Source organism: Lepisosteus oculatus, chromosome 7, assembly GCF_040954835.1.
Source record: "Lepisosteus oculatus isolate fLepOcu1 chromosome 7, fLepOcu1.hap2, whole genome shotgun sequence".
Taxonomy (NCBI): domain Eukaryota; kingdom Metazoa; phylum Chordata; class Actinopteri; order Semionotiformes; family Lepisosteidae; genus Lepisosteus; species Lepisosteus oculatus.
Genome location: NC_090702.1, coordinates 17,230,165 through 17,246,434, shown reverse-complemented (window position 1 = coordinate 17,246,434; position 16,270 = coordinate 17,230,165). Strand labels below are relative to the sequence as shown.

At 34.5% G+C, this 16,270-nt stretch overlaps 1 protein-coding gene across 2 annotated transcripts in view; it reads right to left on the bottom strand.

Annotated features, from left to right (window-relative positions):
• Window positions 1–16,270, bottom strand: part of kitlga (kit ligand a) — a 40,409-nt gene that overhangs the window by 6,977 nt on the left and 17,162 nt on the right. Inside the window, exons 2-8 of one of the 2 annotated variants that reach the window (XM_015352740.2) lie at window positions 11,035–11,145; window positions 10,712–10,774; window positions 10,318–10,479; window positions 9,365–9,548; window positions 7,896–7,961; window positions 947–1,050; window positions 655–746 (exon numbers count right to left, since the gene is read on the bottom strand). In XM_015352740.2, the coding sequence (XP_015208226.1) occupies window positions 655–746; window positions 947–1,050; window positions 7,896–7,961; window positions 9,365–9,548; window positions 10,318–10,479; window positions 10,712–10,774; window positions 11,035–11,145 (782 nt within the window). The remainder of the gene's footprint in view (window positions 1–654; window positions 747–946; window positions 1,051–7,895; window positions 7,962–9,364; window positions 9,549–10,317; window positions 10,480–10,711; window positions 10,775–11,034; window positions 11,146–16,270) is intronic. The other variant, XM_015352741.2, reaches the window with a different exon arrangement.

The window sequence follows — 16,270 nt, the reverse complement described above, 5'->3', positions numbered from 1 at the left end:
GAGGATTTCATACTTGGGGGACTTTGTGCACAGAACAGGCTATGGGCTATAGAATACTGAACCTAATATGCCTGGTAGGCAAAAAGGCTTCCTCTCATTTGTAACATTTTTCAAATTCTGATCTTTCAGCACTTCGGAGCACAGAAATCCATGTCATAACATGTCGTGTTCTCAAAATTTAAGGATTTAATCTTCTACTGGACACTGACGGACACCTAAAGACGTTTTTTAATGTCAGAATCTTAAAAATCTTACATGCCCACTATGGATAATATATCCTGAAAAGCTACTGGATTCCCCTTGTGTGTGTTACAACTTGCAATGCTTTTAAGATGGTCAAACTACAGTATACAGCCAATCCTTCGAACAGCAAGACTGTACAGAGGTTGAAAGATCACAAAATGAGTCATGAGGTTATAAGTCACGTTAAGTGAGTCTGGAGATGAGTGGGACATAGTATGGTGTAAATAATGCTGCATTCTATGCCAATATAAATGCATGTTCTTCATTTATAAAAACCTTAAATTAACAGTTAATCTGGCTGGCAATTAAAAGCAAACTTCGTAGTAGTTGGCAGTACATTTAAGTACCAAGAGCTACATTTTGCTTATATTTGAAAATTGACAATAATTATGTATCTCAATTATGTATTACATTTCTTCAGATGTGCTGTCCACCTCCTCTTCCCTTTGTAGTCTACCATTTGATATATTTCCTGGAAAACTCCTTCTTCTTCTGCTTCTTACCTGTCAGGACAGAAAACAACATATTGGATTGAAACGTTACATGCTATAGTAATAATGCATTGGATTTATAAACTATATGTTGTATATATTTGTGTATATATACCTTTTGTGGTATAAACATTAACCTCTTATAATTAAATATTTGAAAAACATGTGTGGTTTGAACAATTTTTTATATACTCATAAGAACTCCACCTTACCTTCCACATGGCCAGAAGTACAAGACCACATAATGGAATAGTAATAAGTAAGTAAAGGAACTGCATCTTGTCTTTGACTCCTGATTCATCGGATGTTTGTTTATCTAAATTTGTGAGAAGGAAAAAATAAAAAATCATGGTATTAAAAACCAAGATTATTTTTTTAATACTGTATACAATGTGCATTAAAATAATATTTGGACCCTAGCACAGTTTTCACAGTAGATTTAAAGCTTGTAATCATGGCACTTTAAAGTAGCAATTAATATTCATTATATACACAATCTCACACTAGCAAAAATCAAAAGAAAAACGTAAATACATAATTAATATGAAAGAAAACTGAAAAAGCCATGGTTGTACTAGTATTTAAACTTAAATTAATTTCGGTAAAAGTACCATACAGTAATAAGCCATACATGATTCTACAATATATGTAAATGTGTCCATAAGGACCTCCGTTCAAGGAAGGATTCAACATGAAGGTTTCAAAACAACAAGGGATTCAATTCAGAAAACCAGGAGAAAGGTATTTCTCAAAACAATGAATATCCCTTTTTGAATACCCGGTTGCAAAGAAGTGGAATGTATATCATTCCACCAGTTCATTAATGCAGGACTTGCTGCCCCTCAGACTGAGCAGCTGGTCAAAGAGAAAATGGTGAAGCCAAAGTTAATTAAGTTAATTGAAAAAGCTAAAGTGTGCAACAGCACAGAAGGGAGAAAATGTGTTTGAGCCAACAATGTAAAAATTGGCCTGTATGCACAAATGGAAAACCCCATCTGAAAGTCCTGTACTCTGTAACAGAGTATTTACAGTAAGTCTGTGATGGTGCCAGCCTCCTCCTGCTGGAATTATATTGGAAACACCTGACTTAATGGGCTGATTAGTATGCTGTGGAATGAAATTGCGGAGGTGAAAAAGGAGTTAATGTGACTGGCTTTTTGAACATTTCACAGGATCGGTAATTAGGGTATAAAAGCAGTCAGCTATAGCAGACAAGAGGCTATGTCTAAGTTCCTAAAGTTAGGGAGAGAGTTAGGATAGCACAGAAAGTTAGGTGTTTGCTGCTGTGCTTTAACATCAGCTGCTAGCCTGCCTTCCTATTTTCTAGATATAGTTTGAAGGATTGAAGAGTTGATGGAAGAAGCTTGCAAGTCTTTTATTGGTTAGGGAGTGGATTTAGTTCATGAATGATGGATCCAGAGTGAATTTAGCAGTTTGTGTCTACTGTGTATTCTTGGAATTAATATGGATATCTCAGTAGGGTTGTTGAGTAGTGCTGATTATAGTTGGAAATTGGGTGCTGAGGGTTAGGTCATGTAAGGTGCACAAGGGGCATATGCTTTTCTCTTAAAGGATTAAAGGGGAAGCCTGTCCATTTATTGAAGGGATGAGCCTGGTCCAGTGTGTGCACTCCTAGTCTGGTGATACTGTATGTTGTCTCTGGGTTACATATTGTGGCCCAGAGTTTTGCATTCACTACAATCATACAGCAAGCAAGTGGCAAATGTTTATTTTTTTTTCAGATAAAAAAAATAATATTTTTTTTTAATTAAAAGTGTTTTATCTGCCGCAAAATCAATATAGCACATCACTCAATCAATGCCACCCCTAGTGTCAAGCAAGGATTTAGTAACATTATGTTATAGTTTTGTTTCCAAGTTCTCTAGGATGAATCAAAGGAAGCTTGTTGAGACAGGACTGATCAGAGATTAAGCAAAGTACTTGCAAATCTTGGATGAAAACCTTTCTACGGTTTGGAACAAAACTGACCTTTTAGCATGACAATCCGAGCACTAGGCCAAAACTACACTGGAGAAATTTAAAGATAGAAAACAAATGCCCTAGAATGGCAAAATCAAAGTCCTTAATGAAATCCTGTTATATTTTTATAAGCCAAAAAATCTGGGTGTAGTTGTCAGTTTCTTGTGGAATACTTGTGATCAGCATATTTTTTTCTGACATTTATTTTCTTATCCTTAGATGTTTTTAATTTTAGCATTCTGATTTTAAATAACAAGTTTAAAAAAGAAACAACTATAACATTTTCTTCAAGACAATTAAAAATTAAAACCGTTCACTCTTAGTTAGAGTTTCATTTAATATTCTTTACTGCAAGCTGTGATGTTCTATGGACCAACTCTACACTATTACAATTTGACTACAAGAGTATAAGATTTATTGTGTTATGAAATCCTAAAAAATAAAACCAAAGTTTCTAGATTTTTGTCAAGGGATTAATTTCAGCATTATCAACAACAACACTAAAGTCCTAAACTTTGCACTGCTGCCTGTGAGAGGGCAGTAGGTTCCCACAGAAAGCTGTACACCAATTGGTTAGGTAAGAGTTTAAAAATTAGGAAACTGGGGCTTACAGGGTTGGTCAGATTTGGACCAACTAACCAACTGGTGGAACTGAGAAATTTGAGTTTTGGACACATGAGTTTTGGAAGACTCTCAAGGACTTAAAGTTTGGAGCCAGTAAGTAGCTTACCTACCCAGCTGAGCTTATCAAGAAGGCTCATGAATTCTAGTTAGAAGCTCAAAGAAAAGATTTTTGAGCTTTTGTTTGTTTTGTCATTTATTTTGCCTCACAAAGTACATAAAAAGCACTCTTTAACCTATGCCTATTTTGTGGGTCTGTTTTATCTGGATCTGCCCATGAAAATTCTGGTTTATGACACTCTACACAAGGGTGTGTTACAGAGCCAATAAGCATGACCTTAGTTTTAATACTGTTTACTTTCAGAATGTTATGCTGCCTCCATATCTTAACATCAGATTGGATGCTGTAAAGGGCAGAAACCAGAGCAATAATAGTACCTGATTTAACAAGTTACAGCACAGAATCCTATAGAACATTACTTAACTGCATTACTTAAGGCATCACCAGATTAAAACATAGAAGATTTGGATAAGTCAAATAGGAACCAAACCGATGAAGGCAAGTAACATAAATCTCTACATAGATTTCCATGGAATTAACTAAAATGTTATATTTTAAGACAATAACCACAGCTGCATATAAGTCCATAAGGAGAAGAATATAAGTAACATATGCAAATCATTAAATGTAACAAGTGTCATTCAGTACTGTGTCTTTTGTCTAAAATCTAAGACCGTAAAGGTTAAAACTGCTCATTCGTTCCAAGATATCCAACTGATATTAAACTACTACTGCTTGCTCTAGAATTTTTTCAAGACAGCTAATTGGAAATAAGACAGCATTAATGAAATACTTTACTCTCTGGAAAGGTTTATCTCATATAGGTATGATGGCAATACATTTTAAGCTTGCAGATACAAGACCAGATTTCAAAGATTTATAAATGAGGAGAGTAAATGGACAAAGAGCACAGGCCTCTCACTATTTGACAATGTTGTGAAATGAGTAGTATACACAGCTGTAAATGTGCAATAATTCAAACCAGTGAAAGCTGAAGTATGTGTAGTAGACATGGACACAAAAGACGAACACAGAAGGTGATTATTAATAATATGAATAGTATCTTATTGTGTCAAAATTACACGGTTGGGTCATAATATTCTGTAAAGTGTGGCTAAACAAACCTACCATTTTGTCTGAGCCTTTTATTGATAGTGAAAATAGGATTGTTCTCAAGTCAAGGTTCTGCTGCAGGAACCTCTGTGGAACCTTGCTTGTTTGACTATAAATAATTGTATCACAATTTTTCTCATGTCAAAATTAACTCAAGTGATGTTTTTGTTATTTCTTCTACCAAAATAGTCGCATAAACTCAATTCCATTAACTATTAATAATGTGGAAGCCGAGTCTTAAGGTCAGAAATTCTTAATTTAAATGTTTTTAGATTGGAAATGTTTGAAGTATGGGTGTGACCATGAGTTGGGAAGTTGACATGCTGAGTACACCCAAAGGAATCCAAAGCAGCAAAGAAATCTGAAGTAGAAGAGCACTCAGGAGACTCTACATGTGTATTGAAGAGCATGGCAATGGTAATACCTGATAGCTCAGAAAACACAGGCAGGAACCACGTCCCAGGTTTGGAGAGCTGATAAGAACTGCCAGCAGTGGCTGAAATACCTTTATATTAAATTCAATGCATTCAACTATGTAACATTCTGAACAGGAAACACAATAAGTCAATCTACACATGAATGGAAGTTAAACCACTACCCTGACCAGTTCCAAGGTTTTTCAACATATTTAGGGGGAACGTCCATTTGACAGCAGTGTTTTATTTTTTAGGTGGTACAATCCCCTGGGGAAAGGAGCATAAAGCCTTTTCTTTTATGATTGTTTTGGGAGGACTGGAGTCATTTAACAGCAGTAGTCCAGGTGTTGTGATCGCCTGGGAAAATTAGCCTAAAGCCATTTGCTTTCATGCCCATTCTTTGAAGGACTTTTAGAGCCACACAACAGCAAGGAATTTCAGTACTACTACAGGTACCTCTCCCAAGGTCATCTGTTTGAGATAACCCTGGATTCTTGTCTATTTATCTGGAGGGACAAGAACCACTGTAATTAAAGACAGCTTTGCTGTTGCAGGTTATGAAACTGTAGCTGATGCTATAATCTTACGACAGACTTGAATTTAATCCACAGATAAACATTTTGTACATTTTTTCAAACAATTCCTAAATTCTTTTCATCCACTGAATAGTATGTTAAAGCCTTTTGTTTTACAGAAAAAATGGTACTAATCCAACTCTTAATAATAATCATGTCATGGTTATAATTCAGTCATTATTCAATTTAAGCATCTCAATTAAAAAAAATCAATTTAAATCAAAGTACAAAACAAAAAATTTCAAGAAAAAAAATCTACGTAAATAGGTTACCCTCCAATATTTGTTTCTGTACACCCACATGCAATAAGTTAAGTAATCCTAACAGTTGAACCTTCTAACTCAAACCAGTATGGGTTTTCATCTTTAGAAAATGCCACAAAGAAATTAATTTTAACAAAGTCCTATTTTGGAAAATGTATTTTATATGCTAAATTCACATACTTGTATAGTAACATGTTTAGTAATGCCAAATGCACACTTACAATTAAAGCTACTAATAACTACTACTTACAAAGGCATTAAAGCTACTTAATTTTTAATGCTTTAAGGGATTGTCAGTTCAAGTGTTAGGGTAAGTATGAAGATTTAGATATCTGTTTAAATGCCATTTGAATGTATTCCCTTCCAGATATACATACTCCCAGAAGTATATACATATTGTATAAAGGAGCACCTCTGAGCAATATGAAATGCATATTTTACTCTATTTTTACAATACTAAGAAAGAAGAAAGATAATTTTGTTTTTGTTTACATTCTCATAACATGGTAAAAAATATAAAAGGTTCAGTTTTATTCAAGATCAAGTTTTATGTTTACAGATCAGTTTAAAGTGTTTCACACAAAACTAGATTTCTTTTAAGAAAATCTTTGCAACATGAAAAGTTGTTTATAACCTTCAAAATAGATCATAATTATTACAACTACTAGCACCATGTACTGTATGGTTTTAACCATACATATGAAATTTACAGTACATGCCCTTGTACAATACATTTATTAAATTTACACAAAAAAACGGAAAACAAAATGCAATTGCTGTGATAGACAAAATGAAAAAGCATACTGTACAGACTGTGTGGACACTGTTTCCATGTGTATCAATGAAGATAGCCTGCTTTCATGCATAGTGTCTTCTCTGAACAGGAGATTACATATACTGTCTAAACAGGGAAGTCTTGAGCTGGTACCAAAAGTCTGATTATTTTCCACAACTGAGCAGCAAGGGTGCAAAGAATTAATTAACTGTGTACCTCTTCTCCATTCTCCCTCTTCCAGACCAGCAGGTGAAGGAGCAATAATAGTCTAGTTTGGACAGCACCAGGGCTTGGACTAGCAGCTACAGTATGTGGATCAGTTGGTAAGGAAGAGGTGAATTCTATTAATGTTGCTCAAAAAGAAACAGCAAAGGTGTGCCACAGAAAAATGTGTTGTGAATAGGAGAGCTAAGGGTCAACAGCATGATTGAGTAAAGAGAAACAGAAATGGTGAGATCCACATTTCACAATTAAGTAACTGTTTTATTTTTAAGTCACTTAAAATGATTTTTTTCGGCTAACTGTACAACTAACTTTGAAGTATCTTAGTACTTGTGCTACTGCATTTGTGTCTTTCCATTCAAAAGTGAATGGTTTAAAAATGACAGATTTAGGATGACAAAGCCTTCTGTAATGATGATGGAAAAAACACAAAGTCCTTTTTGGAAATTTTAAACTCCAAAGTCATCTGATGCATGTTCAGAAACAGGGATGTCCCTGCCCTTAAGGTGCTGATAAATACTCAAGACATTTTGACTTAAATTGCAATTTAAATAGCAATTACCAACATAGAGCTTAGCCTCTGGCTTTCTTTAACCTGAAAATCATTCATCACCTCTTTATACCTGGTGCACATTATAGACTATTCATGTTGGACCTGTTGGATGAGTAATTATCATAATTAACTAATTGTTCCCTTTTACTGCTAATGAGCCCTTAACCACAGCTAAAGGGTCCTTTCTTCCAACATTAATGAAAACACTATAACTGAATGAAAATGTTAAAAAGATAAAATGAACTTTAGTTATAAGGCAGTAATGTCAGAAGTGGTTCTTGGATAACAGACTATCACCTCCCTTTTCCTGAGTACCTTTTTGTAACTTGAAACAATGTCTGAAGCTGAAATCTCAGTGAGATTGCATAAAATGAATTTATGTTACTGAATATAGCAACCTAAAAGGGACTATATAAACTGTCACTCACTAAATTCTACAATAACTTCAGCATTAATTCCATTTATACATATATGTGGGGAGTACACCTTGACTACATCTATCTTCAGTGTTGAATGACACAGGAGAACGTCATCTTTTTGTCCATGTTTCAGTCTGTTCTTTTTATGAAACCATGCACTTACCTGGAGTGCAATTAGCTGCAGCTGTGCAGGCTGTTGTTCTTATTGTTCCAGTTATTATTGTAGATCCTGCACAAAAAGGGTGGAGTATTAGTGTACTGTGATGAAAAACGTTTATTGAGAAATATTAAACGTTCGTCATAAGCTCCTTTTCTTTTCATTTATACAATAGGATAGCTCTGAAGTCTTTAAAAGAGTTCCTGCACTGTATAAGATCTGAAGAGTGCTCTATGATCTACACATTAACAATGAAGGTTTAGTTCTTTCTTCCATTCAGGAATCAAAAGAGGAATTTAGCAGCTGCTTTGTTACTCTGGAGAAAAGTCAGTAGAACTCAGTTCAATAAATGAACACCTGTATTTAATTTTATTTTCCAAAACATGTGTTTAAAAACAAACAATAGCTCTTTAATCAGTAGCAGAGAGAAAATTAACCGTACAACCTAAGAGGTGGTATTTACAATAGATGAAAGGAAACATACAAACTGTGATGTGCAAAGAAATATTTATATTAGTGGTCACTGCTCTGTAGGATAATATCACATAAGTAGTATTTTCTATTCAACATATTTTGTATAAGAATTTTAATGTATTAAAAATAGTCTGAATGTTAACATATGTCAGCGCAAAAGAAGCAAAGGAATTAACTTGAATTAACTATTTTTAATCTGTTTGATAAAAAAGCTACAAATGACAAATATGAGATTGCACATACGATATATAGTAGGGAGACCACTATTCAAGCTGTGGTTGAGGAAGAAATGATAAAATGCAAATAAGATTCATTTTAATGGAATTTTGTTTTGTAAAATGACTTATGAGAGTGTATTGAAAAGCCTGAAGAAAGGTGTCCCTACTGCACCAACAATATATAATGAGTAAGAAAGACACTATATGGAATAGTACTATTGCTTGATAAAGCCTCAACAAAACAAGAGATTATGTTACTGACAGTTATTTATTTTCTAAATTTCAATTAAAATGATTTCTATGAAGGTTATGTCATTTACGTTTTCACATGAGTTTCCTAGATTCAGTATATTATCAATTTTAAAGATAATATTTATTCTTATTTTTCCCCAAAACAAAGACAGCTGAAAGTGCAACAGTAAATCTGTAGGTAAAAAGAACTATTCACTTGCTGTATTGTTTTAAACTTCAAAGTCACACTTGTCGGTCTCTCACATATTGACTCTCCAAAGTCTTGGAGCCTACTGTCTGTGTGACACCAGTCACAGTTGCTTGAGAAATACACTTTCAGCACATCAAGGTATGCAATTGACATCTTTAAAACCTCAACGTATGCACTAAAATAGATAATGAAGAGGTTTGATCCTCGTTTCCTTAAACTTGCAAATTTGTGAGGCCAGCTGTCAAGATAAAGTTTTTAATTAGGGGACCTGCATCCTAATTTGGACTATTACAGGACAATATTTATATTTACATAGAAAAGGTCATAAATAGTCTGATTACCTGTTGTTACTGTAGTTGGTTCTCTTGTGGTTGTAGGGCAGGGAGGACTATCACAGGTGTCAGACAAATGTTCATTTTCATGTTGTCTATATGTATCAAAAATGTCTGTTACATAGTCAAAATAGTTTTCTGTCAACAATTTGTCCTCTTTGTAATGACAATCAAATTCTCTCATTTTAAATTCCTTCAAAGGAAAATGAGAAAAACTTACATTAGGACCTCACTGGTATAGTTTCAAAGAAATATAAGACAATTAATTCGATTTAAAGAAAAAAATGGATTGCAGGACGAAAAGTAAAACTTTAAAAAGAATAACATAACATGTCAACAAAATGTACTAAATAAAATAAAATAACGGTCTTCTTAATGAAAGTAATTACAATGTCAAATTATTTGTACATTTGTAAATATTAATACTTGTCTGCACTTAGAAATGAAGCACAAATTAAAATGCATTTCTCATTCACAGCTGTTCTGTACTTTAATCTTTAGTCATTATGTATGGTTATGCTCAGTTCAGGAAAAAGAGTGGAAGACAGAGAATGGGGAGCAGAGGCTTAAGATGGAGATGAAGATCTTGTGGCTGTCAGTAATGTTGGAAAAGATGGAGCTGAGATGGGATAAGAAAATAGAGAAAGAGGTCCCACAGGTTTTTAGTACAAAACTGAAAGATTAATAAAAGGAGAGTATGGCCAAGGTGACAGCTGAAGAAAAGCACGAGATAACAGAGTGACAAAAGTCTAATGAAGAAGGCAGTTTACATTTCCTCTAGTTTCTGTGCAGTTTCCCAGAAGCAAGTTTTGAGATTCAAGTAAGCTAAGCTGTTCTAATACAATATGTTGTTCTAATACTGATGAAGACAGAAAACAACTAACATTATTTAAAATGCAAAGAAATAAAACAGTTGGCATAAAATAGGAATAAAGCAGAGATTTTGACATAAAATAACATACCAGAAATACTTTGTCGGTATATTCCAAACGCATATTCTGCATCATGTGAGTAAGAAGTGAGATATTTTCTTTGTTGGAAGATATGTTGCCAAACTGCTTAGTGAGATTGCTTAAACTTTTCTCCAGATAATAAATATTAAGTTGCACCCAACACATGTCATTCTGCAAGAAAAGGAAAATGAAATACATAAGTTGTTTTTGCAACCATTAAAGTCTCAAATCCTTTCAGAAATAAATAGCTCTCCTTCATACATTTTAAAATACATAGATGTACAGTAGCTAAAAGATTAGCATGATCTTTTCCATAATATTGTCAAGTTGACTACTGTACTTTGAAGAGTTAACATTTAGAGTCTGGTTTCGTAAAGATAACTGTAGTTGAAGTATAACTTACCACTGCTTCAGGACGAGGGATATAGCGTACATGAATCTTGTAATCCTTTGGTATATTCTGTTTCTGAGAAAAGGTGACACACCAGATAACATTAAAAATTAATCTCAGATGTTTAACATTAAACAGGGTATTCATCATCTAAAATATTACTTTCTCTTGGTACTGTACTTATGGATAAATGGTAAAATACAGTAAAAATTGTTTCAATTTCCAAAATCCTTATTATGTTAACCCACAATTAAACAATTAAACTACTTTGGCTTTGACGTTAGAGTGCAGTTAAAAGTGCCCTAATATCCTAAACATAAAATTAAAATTCTTACCAATAAGGGAATTACGTTAACATCATCGGTTATAGGACTTCCCAATCCACATGCACGTTCCACAAAGGTGATACACAAAAATAAATAGCATATAAAAGCAGTTATCCAAATCTGTGAAAAGAAGGAAAATTTATCATAAAGTGTGAAAAGATTAAAAGATAAAATTAATAATCTGTAATGTTCAAAGAGTTTTTTCTTAGGAAGAACGTTTAGAAATAATTATTTTGTAAGGGATAGTGGCACGATCCTGCATCTGGCAGCAACAGTGGGTATGTGTCAATATACAATTTGAACAATCTCACTGTGTTGGTGTGGGTTTTCGGTGTTCCAGTTTCCTCCAACCTCCCAATGACATGCCAGCTAGGTCTGACTGGCTATTGTAAATCGTCTTTTTCCATGGCACTATAATTTACTCTGACCCAAGGGGAGACCAGTCATATGCTCACAGCACTGCCTTTTCCCCTGTATTTGTGAGATAGTCTTTGGCTTGCTGCAATGTTACCGATAATGAGAATCACCAAATGTGAATTGGCTTGGATCAATTCTTACAACCACACACCAACCCCAAGAGGGAAAACATTTGGTCTTCCTCCACAATGTATTCAGTCATATCAGTCAAGCTACAGTATTCACACTGTAACCCTACAGCACATGTAGATAGGTTAGCACTGAATGGAAGAGTAATGGGGCTCTCTTTGACCATATCGAAATCTCACAAGTCTAGGCTAGCCAGAAGAATCACTAATACACTATAAGCCAAAAAGTGTCCCAGCTTTCCATTGAGTGAGTTGAAGGATTCATTGTAGCTTAAGGGATAGGCTTACTGATACAGCCAAGATATGAACCTTCAATGCCTTAGCATCAGGACTTAACACACATTCCAAGTTAAGAAACGTCTTTATTCAATGAGCTACTTAGAATCCCAGCATTAGTCAGCTCTGCCCATCATTTTATACAGTGTTGGAAAAGGGATTTCAAAAAGACACAGGAGAGCCTGGTCCTGCCCTGGCAAGCAATGGGCACAAGGTAGGATTTACCCTGAATGGGATGATGCCAGTGCCTCACATCAAGACCAGTTTAACCAGAAGCCACTTATCCTACCAGTACATCTTTAAGGAAGGAAACTGGAGCATCTGGAGGAATTCCACACATACATGAGGAGAGCATAAAGTACAAACTCCATGCAGATAGTACCCCAGGAATTTGGCTCAGGGCCCCAGTGTTGTGAGGCAGCAATGCTAGCCATTGCACTACTGTGCCACCCTATAATCATGCTTTAATTTTATGTGCCTAGTCTATGAAAGTGAAACTCTATTCTCAACCACAATCAAAGTGAGGTACTATAAGGAAACTGTAGGTTAATTTTCATAGATCTAAATTAACAAAAGTAACTGTTATAAAAAATGTATTTGATGAACAGTGTGCAGTGAAATGAACTGTCTTCCAAGACATGAATTTATTAGCTTGAAAACTTTTATGTGAGCAACTTTTATTTGCTCACATTTAAAACTCATTCGATTTTTAAAAGCTGAAATGATAAACTTTTAAATACATACAGTATGATCTACATATTGTCAATAAAGAAGGTATTGACAGATTTACTACACGTTGTGTTGACTATGTGTTCTCCTAAATGCACTGTCAAGAATCGGAGGTAGTATTCTGGTATTATGGTTTGTGATGTTTCAAATCAGACAGTATGCAACTTTTTTGCTTGTTTTTCTCTCTCATTCTTGAGACAATACGTTTTTCTAGGTGAAATTAGTTGTATGTTCTAGTTTATATCAACAGAAAAAAACAGCAAGAAATCAGCTGCAAGTCTGGCAACTGACCCTATTCAAAGTCGGTCCTACAGGCACCAAACTACTGTATCAAGTCTGGGTTTAAGGCATGCATTTAAGAGATAAGTAAAATAATCACTCAGACATTTACAGTTTTTTTGTTCGAGGAACTCTCTTCCACAGACGTAAAACTAGGACAAGAGACCAAGTCAAGTAGGGCAATAACAAATAAACCATCAGATAGAGGTTTCCATAAGAAACAATCAGCTGACTTTTAAAATAACACCACTTGTAGTCCTAATAGTTTTCTAAAAACATAAATGGTAAACACAGGGAACCTTCAAGAAACATTGAGTCAGTGGAGACAGTATCTCTTTTTTTTCCAATTTAATTTGATGTCACATTTCTTTTACGTTATTACTGAACTTTAATACAACACTAGACTCTTCTGTTTGACAAATCTGCTGCAGCGTGGCTAATGCCTTTTGAAATAGAAAGCTCATGAATCCTTTCTTTTTAGGAGGCCAAAACTCAAACATCTCCCATTATACTTTCCCAGATCATTGCAAGTGGAATTTGGTGCGACAGTTATTTTAAGTAATCTTCTACTATAAAAAAGATCAAAGCATTCCATTGGTATACCAATTGCTCCACTTGATATGGAGTCCAAAACGCAATAAAACATACAGAAATAATTAAGAAAATGTTACTGCATAATGTTTTTAATACTAATATGATATCCTTGAAAGGTGGTTTGCAGGGCTGTTTTGGCACTGAGTTGGCACAGAAGGCAGGAGCATGAAAGTCAGAATGTTTTTTTTCTTTCAATTCATGTGCATTCACATTTAACAGTTCACTATCTGAGAGACAAAACCTTCTTTTGAAAAATGGTCCTCTGAGTGTATTGTAACATGTAAAAGCACTTAATCCTTTCCATCTCATTTCAGAAGGCATACAGCAGATATGATTTACAGATACTGCTATTTACTATTGGTTTTGTTGCCATAAGTTATAAATCAGGCAAATAATGTTAATTCCTTCACAAGAATCTTCAGTATATTGTTACTTTGTTTGAAATGAAATTTAGATATTACCATATACTGGAACAGCAAACAAATATAATTCAAGATTTATATTACATAATACTTCTTGCCATGTTTAGCTTTCTTGAAAGCTGTGTTCACAATACTTGGTGAGATAGGTTTGGCTTAACTTGAAATAGGATGAGGAGGCTTGAACCCCATTCACGGAGGAGTGAATCAAGGGATAGCTGCAAGTATAGATGGGGCGGAGGAGGGATGCTTGAAGTGAAGGGAGTCATTTATGTTTGATATATATTTAATTTCTGTAATGATGGTGATTAAATAGAACTCTGTGTGATTGACTTGTCCCGAACTTCAATTAATGACTTCGATTTCATGAATATTGTAAATATGGAAGGTTTATAAAACCATTTCCAATACGATTTATACAATACATTCAAGAAATACATTTCTAATTTTCTATACTGACTTCCTGAAATAACGTACTGACAATCTGTTTGCAGTTTCAGAGAAAGGAATGATACAGGTAGGAAACCAAAAATTGATCTGTAACAGAAAACCTAACAATATGATTCCATAATTCTGACAATGGAAGGGAATCTCACATAGAGTGTTATACAACTTGTGTAGTTTAATTTACACACTATTCATTTTTCCATCTTGTATAATCCAGGGCTAGACTCCAGTAAAATCATAATCATACCAGTGACGAAAAACCAAAAATAAGATTATCTTTCCATATGACACTACCAACACAACTGCACTTTGTGAATTGACAGGAAAGGCAGCATTGAAAGGTTTCTCATGGGGAATAAATTTGCCATTCGCCAAAAGGGGCGTAGTGCCTACTCAACAATCCACTTCAACTGATTTAACTCCCTGCTTTCTTTCCTGTAGCATGGTGCCTGAAACGCCATGAGGCTGAATCTTTATGTATTACTTAATGTATAATTTTACCATGACTTCACTCAATTTAAATTTTATATCTTTATATAAATCCAAACATTTACTTGAGGCCTGTGAAGCACAAGGTGGTGCAGTAGTTTGTATTGGTGTCTTGCAGTGCCAAGGCCCTGAGTTCAATTCTAGATCTGCTCTCTGCGTGGAGTTTGTACGTTTTCTCCTTCCTTGCATGGGATTCTTCGAGGTGTTGTGGTTTCCTTCCAGAGTCCAAAGACATACTGGTAGGTTAAATGTCTTCTGGCAAGATCTACATGTGAGTTTGTGGGTATCTGTGTATTCCCTGTGATGGACAGGCATGCTGTCCGGGGTGTATCCTGCCTTGCATCCATTGCTTGCAAAGAAGCGGTTAAAATAATAGAGGAATGGATTGAGGGCTTTTTTAAGTGCTTGTCTACACTGGATATTTGACGAAAGTGATGAGTTTGCATAAAATTCTAGATCTCACCGATACTGTGTTTCTTATAGTTCAATAGCTCTCCTTTTATATTTGAAATATAGTTTACATGTTTTTCTTTTGTTGTCTAGACTTGTAAACATGATACTGTCAAACTGGACTCAAAATCTGGACTCTACACCAAACTAAAAAAGCTAACAAATACTGATATTAGGAAAAAACAGATTTTTAAGGAATGTAAGAATCAGAAAAGATTCTCAATTGCATGAGCATTCTGTCACTTTTCTATGGCAAACTTACAGTAAATCAGTTCAGGTGTAAAAGAATAGATTGAAATATCTCATAATAAGTGTCATGTATGTAATCAAAGTGGTTTAACTTGACATCAGACTAAACATGTCTACCTCTATATGTTCTTTTAGAGTTGTATTAAATTTCAAGCCACAACTCATATAGTTAGACAAATCAATGAAGACCATCTAAGAACTTTCAAAACTAATCAGGGATAGAATGGTAGAGGTACAGGTAAAGAGAAAATCACCTTTTTGAGCACAGTGAAGTCCACCATTAAGAAATGAAATGTCCATCATAGATCTATACACTGCTTGCATTAGGCCGCCCTTTCAAACTGAGCAACCAGGCAAGCAACAAATGGGTTATAGGTGCTACTGTAAAGCCAAGAATGACACTGAAAGATATGCAAAGCTTTTGTTCATATACACACTATTCATACAGTGTAAAGATGAGATGAAAGGTGAATAATTATTCAATCACTTAATTTCAGTTTGTATTTGCTTAATAGTTTTTTTTTACATTAAACTTCCTTCATGTATAACAGTGTTAATGATCAAATCTGAATACAAGAATTTGGAAAACAAAATACATACTGTACATGCCTTGCAATTCATCAAAATGTAAGATTATTTGCAGGAGGTGAATACTTTTACTGTATTTGGTGTTGTAAAATATCTACAAAGTGTCAACATTTATTTTTGACTGCTTCAAGGCCTTTACAGGGTAAAAATATGAATCCAGGAAATGGTTTTGTTACAGTA